General features: G+C 50.2%; 1 protein-coding gene across 1 annotated transcript in view; it reads left to right on the top strand.

Moving 5' to 3' along the window:
- The window catches only part of ADARB2 (adenosine deaminase RNA specific B2 (inactive)), a 375,765-nt gene that overhangs the window by 350,811 nt on the left and 5,286 nt on the right, over nucleotides 1–19,668 (top strand). Inside the window, exons 8-9 of the mRNA XM_031025842.2 lie at nucleotides 4,632–4,813; nucleotides 18,408–18,586. Of these exons, the coding sequence (XP_030881702.1) occupies nucleotides 4,632–4,813; nucleotides 18,408–18,586 (361 nt within the window). The remainder of the gene's footprint in view (nucleotides 1–4,631; nucleotides 4,814–18,407; nucleotides 18,587–19,668) is intronic.

Here is a 19,668-nt window from a genome sequence, read left to right as displayed (position 1 = left end):
AAACAATTCTCTAGTGACTCTGCTTGTCCATATATCCCGCCATTTTACTGAGAGTATATCTTTCAGTATCTCACTCTGTAAAATTACTGAGTAAAAGGGTTAATGGTCTGGTCCTTCTCTTTTGTTTGGAGGGGCCCCATCAGCAGACTGGAAATGGGATGGGCCATTTGTGCGGGAATGTCTCTGACTTGGCATGATTACCCATCTTGGTCAAAAGGTGGGAGAAGAAGGTTTGAGACTGGGGATAGGGGAGGCTATGCAGGGGGGAGGTATCAACCCCCAGACCGGTAGGAGATTAAATCCTCTCCTGCAGACCTTTGAAATGACTGCAGAACCAGACACTACTATTATGACCACACACTCAGCATGGAGACCCACCATTCTAAGTTTAGCAGCATGAGAATCACCTGGAAGGCTTGTTGAAACTCCCTCTGCCAACCCTAAGTTTCTGACTCAGTAGGTCTGAGGTGGGGCCCAGAGTGTGCATCTCTATCAAGTCTCAGGTGATGCAGATACAGCTGGTCCAGGCACCACACTTTGAGGACCACTGCCGTAGACTGTTGTCCAGGGTAGCAGCAAAGTGGTCAAAGGGAACACAGCTAACTGGTGTCAGGACTGGGATTTGACTTGAGTTTCTGACTCCAAAATCTGGGCCGACTGCCTTACAGCAGAAGGTTCTCGCCCTGGCTCACATCAGAATCATTTGCGGCATTGGAAAGGTGGGTGCCGGGCTGCACCCTGGACCCATGACATCAGAGTCTGGGGGGACTTGGCACCAAAAGATTCTCAGAGCCCCCCACATGAGCCCAATGTGCACCAAAGCTGGAAACCACTCCTAGGCTACAACGCTGGAGTCATTCTGGCAGAATGGGGAACACTGGGTCTCTATCATGCCTCCTGCCCCCCAGTTTGGACTTCACAGATGGAGCACAGATGGGATTTTTCCCAGTTGGGTATGGCTATACTTTCAGATAATGGGCAAATTTTCCTACAGATGAAGAAAAAAGTGAAGTAAGTATGTATCCCCACCCACTTTATGGAGATGTAAATGACATAGAGTATTATGTAAGTTTGTGTAGAAAGTGTTGCTGATACATTTACATATTGCAACATGATTACCACTGAAGCTTTAGCTAACACCACCAGCAGGTCACATAGTTACCGTTTCTTTTTTGTGGTGAGAACCTTCAAGATCTACTCCTAGCAATTTTCAAGTATATAATAATTATTAAATATAGTCTCCATGCTATAATTTGATACCCAAACTAATCTTTCTTATAACTGAAAATTCGTATGCTTTAGCCAACATCTCCCTAGTTCCCCCACGCCCTTCAGCCCCTGGTAACCACTCTACTACTCTGTTTCTATGAGTTCAGCTTTTCTATATTTCACTTAGAAGTGAGATCATACAGTATTTGTCTTTCTCTGTCTGACTTATTTCACTTAGGATAATACCTTCAAGATTCACCCAAGTTATCACAAATGTAAGACCTGATTCCAGGTCCTACATTCAAGTCTTTAATCCATTTCAAGTTTATTTTTGTGTATGGTGTGAGAAAAAGGTCCAGTTTCATTCTTCTGCATATGGCTGTCCAGTTTTCCCAACACCATTTGTTGAAGAGACTGTCCTTGCCCCATTGTATATTCTTAGATCCTTTATTGTACATTAATTGACCATATAAGCATGGGTTTATTTCTGGGCTCTATTCTGTTCCATTGATCTAGGTGTCTGTTTCTATGCCAAGTAAGTATATATTTTGGTGGCACTTGAAGACTGTACCATAGACTTCACTGTAATTTAGGAGAGTTACATCACCCTGAAGGGCCACATCAAGGTGGCAAAAACAATAAGCAAGAACCCAAACTGTCCAAAACATATAATGGGAATCGCTGTCCCTGTCTTATGTGCCAGGGGCACACTGGTAGTGGCCATCTGAGGTAGGGCTCACCCTGTGACTATTTCTGCTCATCCTTAGAGGCCAAGATTCAAACCGAGCAAGGAGACTGCATCTCTTGGTTAAAGAAAGGCAGCTTTTCTCCAAGATCTCTCCTCCACTTATCTTTGGTATTTCCGTGATTGACAGACAGAAATATATTTATTAAGGGATTATCTATACTGAAAACCAGACATGGGATTTTTTTTTTCTCTGTCAACATCGCAGAAATATCAGCTGTTTGAACAAAAGGAGAGGTATTTTCATTCAATCCCAAACACTGAAAATTCACCAGTTTATATTCAGGAAGACATTTGGTTTTATTGATCATGTTAGCTGAATAAGTTTAAACTCCTATAGCCAGACAAGGAGAAGATTGATTTTCTCTTTATTATAAAGGTTATTAAGAGGAAGCCAGATATAGAAGTTATTTGTTTTTAGACAATCCCACAGAATCAGAACCACTCAAATACGTTCCAGAAGTTTTGTTCAAAGCCAACACCTGAATGGCCTAAAGAACAGCGCTGTCTCTTCTGGGAATACTAATTTTATTGTTCGAGACTTGGCATACTTCGGGCGAGTGCTTTGTTATCGATGGGGGAAATGTCCATTTCTCTGCTTTTAAGTCACACTTCACTAATGGTCAGAGATAGAACAGACGCACCTGGGCTGCCTGCACCACAGAGCCCTTGGCCACTGATGGTAACTTAGCATCGTCCCTGCAGACTGACTGCGTCCGTGACTTTTGCTGCAAGAGCACCTGTGTTCATCCACACGTGCAAACACAAGGAAGCCTGCATGTCTGCCAGTAATCAAGTGTGCACTTAAAAACCAATACCAAACACTTTCATAGCGAAACAGACTTACCGCTAACTTGCTCTTTCTCTTTTTCTTGGCATAATTTCCCAGTTTCTTCAAATCCAACAAGGAGGTATCCAAAATACTAGAGGAAGTGACTTTATTGGGTTTTTCCTCACTTTTTAGTACTGCCTAGAAATACTGGTCTCAGATTTAAGGGAAGGAACCCAATCCCTCAATCACCACTCAAAAACACAGGCGTTCCTTCCACAAAAAGCTCACATACCAAAAAAGTCCTCTCCGGGATTTTGTTGAAATTCTGTACTTCATCAGTGAGAAGTGAGGGACAGGCAGCCTCCTGAGCGCCCCAGTCGGCCTGTCAGCTGATACCGTCGGGTGCGAGCGAAAGTCTGGGTGGGGGCGTATCACCAAGTGACGGGTCCCTATAACCAGTGCGAAGTTCTTGTGTTGCTTTCAGGAAGTCCACTCCTTCAAAACTTTTTGACATTTACTTTGGTAAAATCATATATATATAAATCTCCAAAGGACAGCAGTTTCAGTCCTTTCTGAAAGAAATGAGGTGACTTACAGAAATGACCATAATTACTTTTTAAGTGAAGTTATGCAAATCTGATAGACTAAAGTAAATGTTTCATAAAACCAATGACTGTGCAAATTGTAGGACTAAATTGTTTGTATATAAATATTACCTTTTATATTCCGTTTGAGTTTTATGTAGATGAACACATTACTTTAATGACCTGCGTTTGTGGAGAGGGTAGGAGACTCGCTCTCTCGATTCTCCCCCGCCAGATGGTTGCCTTTTCTTGCATGAGATTAAAACATGTCTCCCATTCACCGCAATGCTTCTGAGGCAAATTAATATCACCAGCTAAATTGTTTGTGTTTTCGGAATAAAATTTAAAGAGAACTTTTTAAAGCAATCGGTGTTGCCAGTTCCCAGAGCAGATTGCTCTCCAGGTAGGGCATGCTGGTTTTAAACATTCAGTAATTAATGGAAAGCATTCTGTGTTAATTGACTGCTTCAGGAAAGGGAAATATAATGGTTCCTTATTAATCATGAAAAGAAATGTATGGCATGGAAGCACCACAATGATTGCCCTAACAGCGGAGAAACGTTAATTAATGAAAAGAACAATGATGTAAGAAATTAGCTGCATAATGTTCGCTGCTGATGGAGGCTGGGTTTTAAACACGTTATTTACAGTGGAAACCACGAAATGTTGCCTCAAACAGATGGATGTAACCTTGTACCACCCAAGTTTAGGGGGAAAAACAATCTTAAAATGCTGCTGTCATCTTTGCTTGCAGAAGAAAAACACTTGCCCAGGGCTCTATTTCTTTCAGAGAAGGACGGCCCTGTCCTTCATGTGGGATCTGGGCTTCTAAAATCAAAATCTTCCTCGGAGCAAAACAGGGTCACTTATTAATGTCATTTAATGACACAGCAGGTCGTTCTAACTGCTGAGGACAAAAGAAGAAGAAAGTATTCTTCCCTAAACTGAAATAAACTCCATTTCTGATATTTCCCAGCTAACGTAAAGGAAAATTTAGATTCGTTTTGGGGACAGAGTGTCTTTTTTTTTTTTTTAATTTCAAGTCCCTGCGAGAATATACAGCTTCCACTCCATCTAACAAGTCATCTTCTAGAAAAGGAAATGCAGGGCCCCCGTCAGCGGCGCGCACGGCAGTTAGGGGCTCAGAACTGGAGCTGCCCGAGCTGGTGGCCTCTCCGCTGGGTCGGGCGGCACAGCCGCGGGGCGGGAAGGCAGGGACGGGGGCTGCGCACAGCCCGCCCCCAGGTGGGTGGGGAGGGAGGCCACTCGGGGGGGGCCTGCCCGCGCAGGTGAGCCCCGCACTGACGCCCTCTCCTTGCAGGTGGAACGTGCTGGGACTGCAGGGTGCACTGCTCTGCCACTTCATTGAGCCTGTGTACCTGCACAGCATCATCGTGGGCAGTCTGCACCACACCGGCCACCTCTCCCGGGTCATGAGCCTCCGGACCGAGGACATTGGCCAGCTGCCAGCCTCGTACCGACACAACCAGCCCCTCCTCAGCGGTAAGAAAACTCCGTCCCCATAGACACGCGACCAGTGCCCTCTCATCGGCCAGCCCCATGTGTCCTAACTCCGGCAGATCTTACCCATGTTGGCCGCTGGCTTAAATATTTACGATTTAGCGAGCAAAATTACAATAACACAAAACTTTAAAAGAGAGGAAGGTTACCGTGCATCCTGAATGTAGGAATGGGCAGCATTCTGAGGTGGACGCAGAACAGGACACAGCACACAACCGGGTCACACCATCACAGTGACTGAGGGAACCATCACGCGCGGGCCCAACAGGACGACGTACCCGTCCCGCTCCGCTCCGCGGGCGGCGCCTCTGATGAAGGGCAGCTGGGTCAGGAGCAGTAACATGGAGGGTGGACAGCGCAGGCCCACAGGCTGCCCCGAGTGCTTGCAGGACTCGGGGTCCCCGTGCCCGCCTCGCACAAGGGATTCAGAAGGCACATCTCAGAGGCAACAAGGTAATCCAGCAAGCACTGAGCATCTATCCTACTTCACACTGCCTGTGTCCATAGCACCAGACCTCCGGAGCCTCAGTGTCCCCACAGCAAAATGGGGACGGCCAACTCCTAGGCCACCCGGCACACAGCCGGTTGTAAGGATCAAGAGTCACACGGCCAGGAAGCGCTTTGGAATCCATCACGTCCTGTACACTGGGAAGGATCGAGTCCTGATCTCGGCATTTTGGAGGGGAATGCCTATGGTGACCACTGGTCTCCACATCACAGACCCTTTCCTGGTTCCTGAGAATGAGCCTCACCAGAGGCCTGGAGGAAACAGCGCGTGCAGAGGGGGATTCCCTTGCTTGGGCAGGACAGCATCCTGAAGGGACTGCCGGAGGCCGCCCCGCAACCCCAGGCAGGTGTCTTCAGGAAGCGGGAATAGCTTTCCTGGGAAGGAGCAGGGTTGGCTGGCTTCAGTCTTGGGCCATATCACCTGAGAGAGAAAGAGGAAATAAAAGAGGTGTTCAGGGTTGTGGCTCAGACTCGGGCCTAAGATTTATTCCCAGGATTCTCAAATTGTTCTAAATTATAAAATCAGGGTGATAATAGTGCCCCATGGGGGTGGGAGTGAGAACAACTGAGCAAGTGTTGAAGAAGACACCTCCACATCCATTCCCTTTGTCTCTGAGACTCACCGACTCTCTGCTGCTCTGGGAACAACCTGCGGGCTGGGGGCTGGCTGACCACCCAGGTCCCCGCTTTATTACACCGCAGGCCTTCCTTTATATGTGAGAGCCTATGCCCAAGATCCTAGACCCCATGCTGAGAGCCACCTCTCTGCTGCCACAGGAGTATGAGTGGCCCTCAGGCAGCAGGTCCGAGATCAACTGTGTCAGCCCGTGTCACCCGTCCTCACATCCCTGGGACCATATTAGAGTCCAGGGGCATCGTGTGTCCAGTGAGGGGACTTAGAGTCAAAGTCAGCACACCTCAGTGAGGCCATTGGAGACAAGGTCACAGATTCTGTCCAGAAACACCAAACAGCACCATCTTTTAGAATTTCACTTGCGCTACTGTCCCCAGTCCTGCTCGGTCATGGAAGGGGTTAGTCCTTTGCCACCGTCCCAGGGGCTGAGAAAACAACATCAGCAAGGCAGGATTTCCTCACCACCATCCTTGCTCAAAAGGCTGCCTTTGGATGCAGCCCACCGCCTGGTCCAGCGTTGCAGGGTCCCCAGCCCCGAATCACAACCGACTCTGGACGATGGTGGGCCTGCAGGTGGTCGTGCTGGTGGGCGAGCACCCGAGGGGCCCAGTCTGCATGGCGCAGGGAGAACACAGCACCCGAGCCTCTTGCTGAGAGTGACTACGTCAGCTACAGAAGGGAAGGTCCTTCTCAGCATCATGAAGATGGCGTCCCACCAACCAACAATCTCCATGTTACAGATGTGGGAACAGACTCCTCGAAACTATGGACGTGGGGCAAGGATTTAAACTCAGCTCGATGACACAGCTAAGACCTTTCAACACCCCACACTGCATCCCATGACCTGTAGCACCATTTAACAGATGTCCATATTTTTAATCCCATAAAGATTAATAATGCAAAACAAGACTAGCGGAAGAGGTGATAGAATCTAACTCATGACGAATGGTGTAGGAGAGGCAAACCGACCCAGCGGGGCCAGCCGGGGACACTCACTCCCGGCTCATCAAGGGTCACAGGAGAGGCGCAAACATTTGCCTCAAATTCAAAGTCTATAAAATTACGTTTATTTTTTAAACAGTTGGTAATTTTAGGAATTCTGATAAAATATCACTTTGGCTCAATTTCAAGCTCTTTCTTTCATTTTTCCTTTTTTTCTCAAAATGGCAAAGAATACTTTTTTTAAGATTTTATTTATTTATTTATTTGACACAGAGAGAGAGAGAGAGCACGAGCAGGGGGAGGGACAGAGGGAGAAGCAGACTCCCCACTGAGCAGGGAGCCCGATGCAGGACTCCATCCCAGGACCAAGATCATGACCTGGGTCGAAGGCAGACACTTCACCAACTGAGCCACCCAAGCATCCCAAGAACACTTACTTCTTATGGCTGAACAGCCAGCACAGCTCTGGAGCAGACCCAAAGTCCTAGACCTACTGGTTTGGTGCTAAATCCAATGTTCCCAACTCGGGTGCCCCACAAACTTCACTGAGGTTCTTCAGTCTCTACATTAAACTTACAAGAATTCTCATCTGTTCTCACCTTTCCCATGAGGGGGCTGGTTTTCATCCAGCCTTTGGGTGCCACACAGAATGGCCATCCATTCTTGCAAAGCTTTTTAAAAATTTTATGTTCAACTGGGAACATGTAAACAGATAAAAACAGGAATTTTGAATTATAAGTGTAAAAGCAGTAAATTTTTAAAAAAAAGCTCAATTAGAGAAATTCAGAACACCTGAAATCGTCGAGTGGCGTACCTGATGGCAATGCGCCTGAGACTCCCACGTGAACCCCCACCCCCGGGTGACACGCACGCCTACTTAAAACCAGGACAATTTAACTAGACATTTCAGTCCATACTGAAAATACAGCTTTTGTTATTGCAGAGATGCAAATAAGCCTAAACCGTGGTGTCTCACCTGCACACGCTTAGCTGCAAGAACTGCTCTGCTTTTGATGGATATTTAAAAACCAATCATGCAAATTTTGAAAGGAAATCATCAGGATTTTTTTGCAACAAAAGAGAGACGGAGAGATCTTGTATAAGGAGAGTAATGAAAAGCACACTCAAACAAGCCCATGAAATCTGCTTGAAGATTCCCTCAAGGTCAGTTTGCAAAATTGCCTGAGAAGATGAAGCCCACGTACTCACAGAAAGTCCCGCTGTTTAGCTGGGGCTCAATCAGCTCTGGGTTAATAAGAAGCAGCCGAGCTGAAAAAGATACCCTACTGACACGGTTGTAGGATGCATATTAATGTCCTCCAAAGATATCTTGAAGCATTCTGCACAGACCAGCCTACACCTCTGGGCAGAACGTGAGGACGGACACCCACACCATGGCTGCTGTACACCCCGAGCCCTTTGGCGCATCACATTACTGGATGAGAGCGGCTCCCCTAAAGGAACTTGCCTTCAGTCTTTCTCAGCATATTGAATACGACGAGAAAAAGGTGATGATGATAATAAAAATCTATGCTCTGAATACTCATCTTGTTAGAAAAACATTAAGTGAAGTAGAAAGTGACTTTGAGGCTACTCTGCTGGGCAGAGGGTCTGGTTTGTCTGCACTTCCAACCTCAAGGTAAGTTTCATTTTTCTTCATCAGGAAAAAGAGAAATCTGGGTGGGATACACAAGTTCTTTGCTCCTACTAGCGGCGTATTTACTGGATCTGGTGTTCAGCGCTGAACAGTCTTAGTTCACACTGAACATAAAACTTTATAGCCCATGGCAAGGTCCTGGCAACGAACACGAAATCCGAGAGATGAACCCAGAGAATCGGATGTTAGAGCCCTGAGTTGGCTCAGACCCTGGTTTATGTTTGCATGATGGGAATCACAGGATTGTGACAAGCAGAGCATCGGCTGTCTTCCTCCCCAGCGTGCATCTTCCTGAAGGAGTAAAATGGGTCACTGGTGGGTCAGAGCCTCTTCAGACTCCATGTTTCTCAAGCAGCTGAGTTCATCGAAATGTCCTGCCCAACACCACCTACTTCCTGCACTCTAGACTCCTCTCCTCAAGGAGTGGTAGTGGGTGGGATGGAGAAGGAGGTCTGTCGACATGCATACCCACATTTTTGTGAGTTCCAATCTCCAAAGTATTGTCACATTAAACTGTAGAATCCAATATGGAGAGGCAAGCCTCTTTAATTCAGGAGAAATTTCTGAAGTTAATGATCATTAATAGTATCTTGCAAAACAACCCAGTGGGGTAGTAGCAAACATTGTTTTTATGCAGATGGTAACTAATAGGCAAAATTATTTTTATATTAAAATAAGCCCTAGGGCGCCTGGGTGGCTCAGTCCATTAAGCGTCTGCCTTCGGCTCAGGTCATGATCTCAGGGTCCTGGGATCGAGTCCCACATCGGGCTCCTTGCTCAGGGGGTAGTCTGCTTCTCCCTCTCCTTCTGCCCCCACCCGCTGCTCATGTTCTCTCTCACTATCTCTCTCTCTCTCTCTCTCAAATAAATCTTTAAAAAAATAAAATAAGCACAGGTTTATTATGGAATAACCTATAAATTTTTCATAAATGTTTAGGATAAAACACATGAGCTTAAAAATATATCTGAGCAGCTCCTTTGTCTTAGAGTTCTTAGAAGTAGAAATTTATCTCTTGTGCCCTTGAAGGAATATTTGGTAGAAAAAAATTTATTATAAATCTTGCTGGAATAATCTAAAGGCAATCCTAATATCTGCATGAAGACCAAAATGCTAAATTCAACAAAGAAATATTTAATAAGACATTTCCATAGATTAGCACTGATTTCCCTCTGCAAATTAGATGGCTTATGATAAATTTAAAATTATAGAAAAACCTTGTTTTCATTTTCTGAGGAGTTCTTTCAAAAATACTTGTTGTATATTAAGTTAAGTTACATTTAATTTCTACCACGATTTTAAGAAACTGTTACACAAAAGTATTTGAACACCAACCTTAATTATATTGAAATTTTTACCATTTAGGGAAAATACTTCCGTTGTCAATACATTTCATTTATCCAAACACCAAGAAGTTGGTCAACATAATCCATACACTTATTTAATCATTCAGCAAATATGTATTGATTGCTGACGATGTGCCCAGGACAGTTATGCACTGGGAATAGAGCAGTGAACCAAACGGCTGAAACCCCATAGCCCAGGGAGACGACACTGCAGTGGGGAAGGCAGATAGACAAAATGAAAACACTTTGTAGAAAAACAAAGCACAGGAGGGACTAAAAGTGACCTTCAACCCTCAGTCAGAGGGTCAGACCCCACCGGTGGCATCAGAGTGAAGTCCTGCAGGAAGAGGGAATGATGTGGGGGGGGGATGCAGGGGAGGATCGGGGGGGCAGAATTGGGGCAGAGTCTCCGGGGTTCAGGATAGAGGCAGGCTGCAGCTGCCGCACATGGATTAAATTAGGACTAAGTCTGAACCCCAAGTAAGCAGGAGGGTTCACAGAGCAGCCTGAAACTGTCTCCATTCCTAAATTCACACAGAGACGATCCTACTAAGAGCTGGATCAAAAGAATGCTACAAAAAATCTGGAAATTCAGCACTGACACACAGCAAAGACCAAGCAGGCACAGGAGAAGACCATTTTAACAAAACCCAGCAGACACACAGTGGAGAAAACCCATGATGTCAGAAAGCACTGCTCCTGGACAGACTTTGGTATAACCATGCTCACAATGGAAAAAGAGATTTAAAAAAACAAGAGGGAAAATGCAGGGGGAGAGATAGAAGCCAAAAAAAAAAAAAAGGAAAAGGAAAGAGCCAAATAGGAATTGCAGAGGAAAATAAAACAATTTGTGTGACAGGGGATAGGTTTAGTAGCAAATTAAACACAGCTGAGGATGGGGCGCCTGCGTGGCTCAGTCATTGAGCATCTGCCTTTCGCTCAGGTCAGGATCCCGGGGTCCTGGGATCAAACCCCACATCAGGCTCCCTGTTTAGCTGGGAGCCTGTTTCTCCCTCTCCTTCTGCCTCTCCCTCCACCCCGGATGTGCTCTCTCTCTCAAATAAATAAAATAATTTTTAAATTTATTTTTAAAATAATAAAATAAACACAGCTGAGGAGAGAATTAGTAAATTGGAACACCCCCCTGAAGAAAGTATCCAGAATGCAGCACAGAAACAGAAAGAAGGTATATTAGTTGGGGTTCTCCAGAGAACAACAGCAATAGGGTATATTCATTTTCCCAATAGAAAGGAGATGTAGTTGAAGCCACTGGCTCCCATGTGTGCAGGGGCTGGCCAGTCTAATGTCGGTGGGCAGGCCAGCAGGCTGGGAATTCCAGCAGGAGACGGTGCTGCAGCCGTGTCCACAGAGAGCATGCAGGCAGAACTCCATCGTCTTCAGGAGCTGGAGTCTCTGCTCCTGAGGCCGTCAACTGATTGTATGAGGCCACTGCACATGCAGGGTCATCTTTCTCCTCCACGTGCGCTGAAGGCAACGTCCATCACACCTGAATGCACCCTCACAGCGACGTCTGGCTCATGTTTGATGAACCAGCTGCGCAACACAGGCCAACCAGGCTGACACGTGAAAGTAACCATCCCAGGGGGAAAACACAAGGAGGTCAGAGATGGAGTGAGGAAGTCTGATATACCCAAGATATAACCTGCTCCAGGAGCAGGGAGAAGAAATGGAGCAGGCACGGTGTGTAAAGAGGTAATAAGTAGTAGCTCCCCAAGACAGGTGACAAGCATCAATACAGATCTAAGAAGCATTGTGTGGCCCAAGAAGAACCTTCTTAAATTCTCCTCCCAGCAGGAAAATAGCTACCACACAAAGCAGAACAAACAAAAAGACAAAAAGTCGTCAAAGCCGTCAGAACACAAAAAAGCAGCTCCAGAGGATCCAAATCAGACTCACCGCTGATTCTTGGAAGATAAGAAAAAATGAAACAGTATCTCTAAGATGCTGATAGAAAACTAATCTCTACGTAAAATCCCAGACCAAGTAAAAGTATCCTTTAAAAATGGGGGCAAGGGGTACTGGGGTGGCTCAGTCGGTTGAGCATCTGACTCTTGATTTTGGCTCAGGACATGATCTCAGGGTCATGGGATCGAGCCCCGTGTTGGGCTCTGCTCTAGGTGTACAGCCTGCTTGGGATTCTCTCTCCCGCTCCCTCTGCCCCTCCCCCACTTGTCATGTGCACACGTGTTTTCTCTCTCTCTCTCTCTAAAATAATAGATAAATATTTTTTAAAAATAAATAAAAATTTAAAAATTAAAATGAGGGCAAGACAATAGTCCAGACAGACAGAAACAGAGCTAATGCAAATCCAGCAGACTTGCACCAAAGGAGACATTAATTGTGTTATTTGGACATAAGGAAAATAACCCCAAATGGATAAAGCACAATAAAGAGTGATGAAAATAATCCACATTTTTTCCAGTATAAAACTTGGCTTATTACTATAGTTTGGATACTACAGTAATGAAAACTGCATAATATGAGGAAAACATGACCACAGTCCCCTTGTCCCATGTCTTTCAAAGTTATGACAATTCTTACAGGGACCAAGAACCATGTCACTCTCAGATTATAAAATGAAATATTCAAATTTTTTCCTGCCACAGAGGAAATTTCGCCCCTTTCAGAGTTGTCCTGTGAGCCCATGCATTTTAAACTGTGAGGACCACACACCACAGTCATTTATTTCCACAGATAAGGCCACGTTCCTATTGACTCCAGGAAGGAAGCCCCTGAAAACCAGTGGGGAAAACTCTCATTACAGGAAGAGGCTCCAGCCTCCGGAGCAGGTGCCGCCAGGGCCTTCCCTTGCGTGGCACGCACACACTCAACACTGGCTTTCAGCCACGGCAGCCACCACCCCACCGCCCGCCGGTCAGACCGGGGAGGGGTCGTCCGTTTCACAGCCTTGATGCAGTGCTGCCCTGAGATACGGACTTGCCTCACGTCCTATAAAAATCATGTTCCTGGATGTCCTATGTACACTTAACTTGGAGAAAGTGAATTAAACTTTAAATACCTTAGACCCACTAGCTAGCTAAAGAAATGTTACTACGTCTCCCATACACTGCTCTTTAAAAAGAGGCATGTGAGGGTTTTTTCAAAATAAGGCATCTTTTCATAGCTAGATAAGCCGTCACGGAAGTCACTTTCACAGACGGATAGTGAATCCGCTCCCGTTGCTTAGCCGTGGTGGTCGCGCCAGTCGGGCGGTGTAGGACTCGCGGTGACGGGAGCCGTGCCAAGGCGGCCAGTCTGGCACAGAAGCACGGCTGGCGGGAGCGGTCCTCACAGTCGTGGCAGCGGTGGCCGTGGCCGTGGCGGTAATCGCGCCGCGGTGAAGGCAGTGACAGCAGGAGTCGGTAGGTGCATTAACCGATCCAAGGCCACACTGCCGTTAAGTGACAGATGTGAAATCTGAGCGAGACCTAGGTCAGGTTCACTGTATTCACACTGTCGTGTGAATCACTAAGTCACTAAATCAAATGTCAGACAATCGTCATGGAGACGCCTCTGTGTATTTGTCATCGTGGCAGAGTACGTGTGTCAACGGCTGGTGGAGACCTGCTTGGTCCCCCACATATCTACTCTGAGATACAAGACGTGTCTAGAATGTTCCATAGAGGATGAATGACCGCATGCGGTGTGGTTCGCAGACAGATGAGCTGCACAGATCTTACTGGTGGTTCTGATGGGGAAGGTGTTCGTGGAGATCAGGCTTCCTTCCAAGACGGTGGGATAATCACTACAGAAATCACTAAGGAAGAATGGCCATGGACCTGGTCCTCACCTGGACGCACCACCTTTCAGGGACACCTTTTCTCTCATCCTGTCTTGGGCTTTCTCTGCTGAGGAAGTTTCCAAACCTAGATCCCCCCGACAGAGGCCGACCACACCATCCCCCAGATGCAGCCGCGCTAGGCTTCCCTCCCCAGCCGCAGGCCGAGAAGAGACGTCCACGTGGCTATAGCCACAGGAACTCCCCTCTCCCGCCAACCGTGGTGCCAGAGGGTCAGTGCACGGGGTTCAGAGACCAGCTCCAAAATTCAACATTAATGCCGGTGGAGGCTGACTAATGGCTGCCCCAAGACACCAAATCTTAATCCATGAAACCTGCAAATTACCATATTTGGAAAAAGGGTCCCTATTGATGTGATTAAGTTACGGACAGATATGAAGAGGGTGTCCTGAACTATGTCCGTGCGTGGGTCCCACATACCACCACACACGTCCATGGAAGAGAGAGGCTGATGGAGGGAAAGAGGCGGAGACAGACAGACACAGAGCGGGGGTGGGGGGGGCGTGGAAACAGGCAGAGGCGGAAATGACACATCTCCGAGCCAGGGCCCCCTGGGGCCACGGAAGCTGAAGGGTCCTGGAGGGTGCACAGCCCTGCCAACACCTGGTGGCCTCCAGCAGGTCCATTTCCAGGATTTTCTGCAAGCCAGCGAACGTGCCGGCACTGGGTTGCCGCAGCCCCGGGAGACTAACACCGGGCTGCCGTGTCACCGTACAACCCTGTGCGGGCGGGAACCACACTGAGAAATGCAGCCCTGTGCTTCCGTCACCACTCAGCGAAGGCAGACGTCCCCGGACCCACGCGGGCTGCTGATACTGTGATCGGTTCGTTTCTGGATGTCAAGGTGCAGGTTTGCCGACTCTTGGGCTCAGGTGCTCTGCGGTGAAAAACACGAAGAGTCCAATGTCCGTGCACATGAAGAGACCTTGAACACAGGTTATGGGTACACAGGGCTGAGTCTTCCGAGGGTTTATGTTTTAAGAGGGCTTCTTCCCTTCCTGCAGACTCAGGCTCCTGCTTTCAGTGTTCAGAACGTAAAGCTCTTCCTGAAGTCATGACTAGGACGGGGGCAGATCTGGATGTGTTCGCATCCTCCTGTGGGTGGAGACTTCTGATTCGCCCCAGGAGGTTTGCAGAGAGAAGGTAACACTGTGTTTTCTGAGTGCCTGGATCTGTATAATGTGCCAATGTGTTACCATCTCAAGGATGATGATGAAAGCCCGGGTAGCAGGTGATATCTAGGACTTAAGTACATTATGCACTTGAACTTGAACTTGAGGCTTGGTTTTTATCTTCAGTCATTGGACGTCTGCTTCCAGAAGAACGATCCCAGGAATTTGTGCCTCTCTTACTTTGACAACTTCCAGCCAATGGGAGGAAAAGTAAATGCAGGCCAGATGCTCCTTCCTGGGAGGAGGAGACCTGTCTCCCCATAACGCAGGACGTCTGGCAGCAACACTCAGAAGCTCGTTGTCCTGGGCCTGGAGGGGGAGGCTGCACGAGATCCCCATCCGGCCACCAGGCCCTGAGTGGCTCCTGGGAAGCTGATTTCAAATTACAAAACCAGCACATAACGAATGAGATCACTCAGATACACGCAGGAGGCTCCTCAGAAACGAGTGTTTCCCTCGGGCCAAGATGAGTGAGTAAAGGACAGACAGACAGACCTGGAAGGAACCTAACGAAGCGTTGTAACACGCCTCCTGAAGGGCACCCATGAGTGTGGTGCGGAACAGGGAGCGGATGGGAGCGCCATCCTGACACGCGGGGCAACTGAACACAAGCAGCAGGAACAGCCCGTGCTGGCCACAGCCTCCCGTCCGCCCCAGGCCGCTCATGCCTCCCTCCGAGGACAGACAGTGTGACCCGCCCGTGAGCGTGGGAATCATGAACGAGCTCCCCTCGCCCGGCACCTCCTGCCTGCACTCTGTCTGGCCTGTGGGTTTAGACCAACAGACGTTCTGTGAAATGACCATCTTTCCTTGCGCGCTGACCGATTTGCACGGTCGAGTCAGCGTTCCTGTGACGAACTCGACAGTCAGCCCCGACGGTGCCACCCGCGTGTACCACTGGCACGAAGATTTCGTAAACACGAAGGCGCGGCCTCTCTAGGGTAGATTCAGGGACAGAAGCAGAGAGACAGAGAGCAGGGAGGGAGGGAGGGGGAAAATTGTCGATCCTGCAGGTTGCTTTGGGAACTTTTCTCCCAAGCAAGACTTAGGGAGGGAACCCTGAAACCCGGAGCCCCAAGGACACACAATAATCAACTGCACATACATGAAACCAAATCTGCTTCACACAGAAGGGACTCTGACCCTGATGTGTGGGCTGCTTCCTCCACTCCCGGGACAGCAGGAGGTGAGCAGGCCGTCCACTCATAATGACATTGGGAAAGGTCCGTGCAATCTCAGTGGGGCGCTGTGATCCCCACGATGTGGGGGACTCCCCACAAACCAGCGCTAGCCCTCACCCCTTCCCCTGACAAAGGCAGGCCTCCAACGAGACGCTGTCGCTACCAAGAGCACAGGAAGGAACAGAACGGCAGGTGGGACAGCAAACCAGGTGCAAAAGCAGGACTGGGGCTGCTTCCTGAGTCAACGCAGATCTCACCCCATGTTTTCCACTGGCCACAGAGGTGATGTGGAAGATCGTGGCTGGACCTACAATCTCATTTCACGACGCACATGGTCGTTGATAGGGCCATTACAATTGGAAATCGACAATTTCATACTGTGATTTATGGAGTCGTGATTTATAGCCTGAGCCACTTCCCTCCCCACACACTTCTCTGCTTCAGCACACACACCAACCAGCTGGGACCCGAGCTGCAGGAAGGTGGGTCAGGGCTGGGCAGTCGGGGGGCTGTCCAGCAGCCAGTGCCTTTTCTCTCTGCCTGCGTCCGTGTGCAGAGCTGGAGGACCCACGCGTGGATGCCCTGCCAGGGCTGCAGCCGAGCCTCTCCAAGCAGGCATCTGTGTGCAAGTGGGGCACTTTCCACAGCAGAGAGGACACACAGGGAGCCAGGTGTGACGTGGACATCCATGTGTCCTCGGAGGCTCTCCCCACGTGCAGAGGGGTGGAGAAGCAGGATTGTGCACTCTCCCTCCCTGGTCCGGAGGAAGAGGGGCAAGGGAGGGAGGGTCCGAGAGCGGAGGGCAGGGGGATGGGGGCAGGGGGACCCGGCCGGCATGCCTCTCTTTGCGGCTGGTCACTCCTGACCTTGGCCACTGCCTCCCTCTGCCCAGCAGGGCCGCCTCATGGCCCACGGGGCAGACCGTCCCCCTGCCCAGCTCTCCGTGTGGGCGGCTGCCGGAGGGAATTGCTTCAAGGAACAGGAACACGCTGACCTGGCTGGAATTAGCCCAGGACGCCTGGCACTGCCCATCCGTGACCAGGAGATGGTCGCCGGGTGACTATGGTCGGGAGTCAGGCTGTTGCAGCATGCAGACTCGGACAGCGTGTGTGCAGACGGTGGGAAGCCCCTGGGTGGTGGGCACGCCGGTGGCCGCGGGAGGACCTGGATCTGTGGCTTTGCCGGTGGGAGCTGGCGGGATGCTGCCCTCAGGAGGGCCTGGGGTGCTGGGCTGCCCCTGGACACAGGGCTCACTCCCTCACATCTGCTGCAGGCCCCCCAGGGCCAGCCGCACCCTTCGTGACACCCCGGCGGAGCCACCGGTGAGGACCCTTGGCCCCCTCCCACCCGGGTGCGTGGTGGGGTCTCCGTGGGGAGCGGCAAGCAGTGTGGGCCCGGAGGAGGGGTGCTCTGGTGGGGCTGGCTCTGGGAAGGGGTCGTGAGGAGGGGCAGTGGGGCTGGGAATGGAATATCCCACAACAAGGCCGTCACCGAGGCGAACCGCAGGGCTGGGGCCTCCTCTGCCCAGCCGGGCCACGCCCACACTGCTGTGCACAGAGCCGCACCACAAAGTCCGCGGCTCCATGGCATGTCGGGGCCTTTCCTCCCACCCACCAGCACCTCACATTCCTTCCCCAAGGTCACCTTCGAGGGCGGACGGAGCAGTGCTGCAGGATGGCGGGGGGAAAGCCAGCAAGGGCTCCCCAGCAGACTCAGGCCACGGGCGGGGCGGAGGCCAGGCAGAGGTCAGAGGCTGCTGCCCCAAGTAGGGACGCCAAGTGCCCCCTTCTCTCCACTGCGCTAGGAACTGGGGCTACTGGGGCTGTGTCATCCCGATGGAAACCAGTGTGCAAGCTGACACGGACAGACTGTGGAAGAAGGGCTGCACTGAAAATTCCGGGGGCCCTGTGCACGGGACCGGCCTTGGGGCAGTGCTCGGTATCCAGTGCAGTCCCAGGGACCCGCCGCCGTCATCCTGAAATCCTCCATAACTACTGAACACGGGGACGCGTGTTTTCATTTCAGAACAGGCCTCAAAACTTCGGAAGCCACTGCTGTTTCTGGGATCACATCACTTGATTCATTAGCCTATGCTCTTAGGTCTCTCTAGTTTGCGTTAGCTTTTTCAATCTCCTTAACCAAAACGATAGCCCTCAGGGCCTGTCTGGGACCGTAACAACTTCCAAGGTAAAAGTCCCAAGTTCCGTGTGAAAATGGGCAGCAGGGCAAACCCAGGCCTGATCTCCCAGCAGCCAGCCACGGGGGCCCTGCCTGGGCCGGGCACCCTGACGCCTGGCTGTGCGCTTTCTCTCTTGACAGGAGTGAGCCTTGCCGAGGCACGCCAGCCGGGGAAGTCTCCACACTTCAGCGTGAACTGGGTGATGGGCAACGCGGATGTGGAGGTTATCGACGGCACCACTGGGAAGAGGAGCTGCGGGGGCTCGTCACGGCTCTGCAAGCACGTGTTCTCGGCGCGGTGGGCGAGGCTTTATGGAAAGGTACAGCTCCACTCTGGGGGAGGCCGGCCCAGCTGCCCTCGGCTCCCGGCGGGCGGACACAGGGAGGGGCCCCCAGAAAGTCAACACTGGTCTGAGCAAGGGTGACACGCAACACAAAAACACTCCCGCTCTGTTTCCTTCCCCCCGCCGGCGCCCTGCAGACTCGCAACGCGGCCGCTGCGCCCAGGGCCCCGGCCAGCAGCCATGGACTCTGAGCCGTGGCCCTAGAAGTCTTGCAGACAGGGCGCTAGCTGCTGCATGTAGGGAAAGTTCAGAGAAAGCTCCTGACGTGGGTGTCACTCCCAGTTGAGGTACAAGGAAAGCGAGCAGCTTCCCCAGAAAGACAGGGAGCGAATGCCAGGCGGGAGGTCAAAGCTCTTCTCCTGACCCCAAAGCTGTGCATTTCTACTACAGTTCTGAGCTTCCTCCTTGATAAATAAAGATGGTTACTGCACTTCCAGATTTAAGCTGAGATATAGAATTCCACATGTTTCCAAAGCACAGAAGACTGTGGCAGAACCAAACAAACAAAAACAGAGGAATCAGGAAAACATAAACCCATAAAAGCAGCTGTGTGCTCGCTGCTCCCGTACGTCTTTATCAGCAACAACTCCAAACAGAACGGGGCTGTTGGGGTCATGTGTCAACCAGAAGAACAGGACAGACACGCTGACCCTTAAGATCAACATTTCTTTCAACCCAGAGGACCCTGGACGTTGTGTGTGTCGCCCTTTGCGTGGGGCAACTTGTGCGGCTGCCACGAGCCGCCCACGGGACCTGGGTCTGTCCTGAGCACATGGCCTCGGCTGCCTCCCCGCCCAATCGGGCACCATCCACGCTTCCCTCATCTATACACTGCAGGGACCCGAGTCAGAGAACACCACCGATTCTGTCTTCCTAAACAAAAGGGCCCCTTGCACCTGCTCAGGGTGAGGCTGCCAGCACGTGGGCAGGGCCCACCAGGGGATTTGGGCCTCCCGCCCCTGCTCACTGCACCCCTGGCCTCTCCACAGTGCGGTCCCTGCCTGCCCTGGTCTCGGGGCCTTGCCGGGTACTGGCCCAGAAACCCAACAGAGGAGCTG

This window comes from Leptonychotes weddellii, chromosome 5 (genome assembly GCF_054177405.1).
Source record: "Leptonychotes weddellii isolate Sample4059 chromosome 5, ASM5417740v2, whole genome shotgun sequence".
Lineage (NCBI taxonomy): Eukaryota > Metazoa > Chordata > Mammalia > Carnivora > Phocidae > Leptonychotes > Leptonychotes weddellii.
This window is presented reverse-complemented; position numbering and strand designations above follow the sequence as displayed.